At 60.9% G+C, this 1762-nt stretch overlaps 1 protein-coding gene across 1 annotated transcript in view; it reads right to left on the minus strand.

Annotated features, from left to right (window-relative positions):
- Positions 1-1454, minus strand: part of DPYSL3 (dihydropyrimidinase like 3) — a 33118-nt gene extending 31664 nt beyond the window's left edge. Inside the window, exon 1 of the mRNA XM_014947989.1 lies at positions 1404-1454. Coding sequence (XP_014803475.1) covers positions 1404-1439 — 36 coding nt within the window. The 5' untranslated portion in view covers positions 1440-1454. The remainder of the gene's footprint in view (positions 1-1403) is intronic.
- Positions 1455-1762: the final 308 nt, after the last annotated feature.

Here is a 1762-nt window from a genome sequence, read left to right on the forward strand (position 1 = left end):
CGGGAGCACCGGGACAGCTCCGGGCACTGCGAACGCGGGTGGGGACGGGAGCAGCCGCCTCCCTGCCCGGCCCGGAGCCCGGTGTTCCCGCGTCCCCCGGGGCGGGGCGGGTGCTGGTGAGGTGCCACCGGCCTCTCGGGGACAGAGGGAGGTGACGGGGACGGGCGGGGGGCGGCCGCACGGCGTCAGGGGCCCGAGGTGGCGGTGCGTCCGCCGGGGCCGCGACGGGACGGGCGTGGTGGGTCACCCGTCACAGCCGCACGACGGGTGACGCGCACAGGCGTGTGCACCGACAGCCGGGCACGGCGGCTGCAGCTCCCGGTACCGGCCAGCGCCGGGTGCTGCCTGGAGAGCCCCGCGGCAGCTTCGCCTCGAAGGCGCTGGAGGCCGAAGGACCGGGCCGGGTCCGTGGGGCCGGGCGGCACCGGTGGCGTCGCGCACCCAGGGAACTGGAGCCCTGGCCGAGCGTTCTCCCAAACGGTTGTTCCCTCACAGGGAACCAGCGTGTGCAGCGCCTGCGCCCAACGTGCTGTCAAGTAAACTCTCACACCACATACTTGTGTTACGAGATGTTGTCAGTTATGGTTTTTCTTTTTTGTGGGGAGAAAAAAAATTAAAAAGCAGTGCCATTGTTTCTGCCCGTCCTCCGAGGGCTGGTGGTTCTCCCCCACGGAAAAATTCGCATGGAGCTGGACCCATCCCAGAGAACAGTGTCCCTGCGGCGGTGCCTGGGGAGCAGCCTGCGGGCATCAGCTGGAGTTACGCCAGAGGAAACGGCCTGGGATCATTTCCTTCCTCTTGCACCTGGGGAAGCAGCCTGCTGCTGCCGCTGGATGTGTGCAGTGTCCTTAGCTAAGTGGGACAATCTACAGGACCTTGAATTTTTGACTAATTATTCAGGTGTGAAGGGTTAGGAGAAGAGACAGTGCCAGCAAACTTGGATGAGGTACTTTGGCAGGGCTGTGTTACACAGCAGAGGAAAACACCACTCAGAGTCCACCCCTGCTTTCTCTAAAGCAACAGCAGGGAGGGTTAAACTGGGTTGTTCTCACAATCTTGCATGAACTTTCATATGAAGCTGTCCCAGCTTTGTGGCTTCCCAGAACTGACCACTGCAGGCTCCGTGCTGGCACCAGAGTCCCCCTGCCCACCCCCCCAGGGACCCGCGCCCAGAGATGAGCCCTGTGCTGCTGCCAGGGTGATGGTCACTGTCATGGCAGGGGCAGCGCCTGGCAGCTGCAGAAGGAACTACCCCTCCAAATAGCCAGAGTGAGTTTGGTTTGTAGTTTCTTCTACTGCTGCTCCTGGAAAGCACTCTCCCTCACTCACCAGATGCTCGGCGGCAGGGCCACTGGTGCCACCTGTACAGATGTGCACAGAGGGGCTGCCCACCAGGACCTTACCTTCCTATGGGACCACCTCAGCAGGAATGAATTCATCCTCCTCCCACTGCAGGCTGGGCCCACTGAGCAGGAGCTGAAAACCATCTCAGCCAGCTTCTGCCCATGGCCTGGGGCAAAATTCAGTCTTCTGTTGATCTCAGAGCTGGTGGCAGGAATACTGCAAAGGGTGAGCAGAGAACCTGCTCGTTGCCAAGTAATAGCACTCAAGGAAGGGAGCCTTTCTGGGGACAAAAAGCACGTTCCTGAGCTGCAGACTGCCCTGTGGCCTTGTGCATTGACCCCGGTCACATTAGAGCAAACCCCTTGTTTTGGTTGGGACCTCTCCATGTGGTTGTGAAGCCTTATGGGGAATTAAAATT

The sequence above is a fragment of the Calidris pugnax genome, unplaced genomic scaffold (assembly GCF_001431845.1).
Source record: "Calidris pugnax isolate Ruff unplaced genomic scaffold, ASM143184v1 scaffold27, whole genome shotgun sequence".
Lineage (NCBI taxonomy): Eukaryota > Metazoa > Chordata > Aves > Charadriiformes > Scolopacidae > Calidris > Calidris pugnax.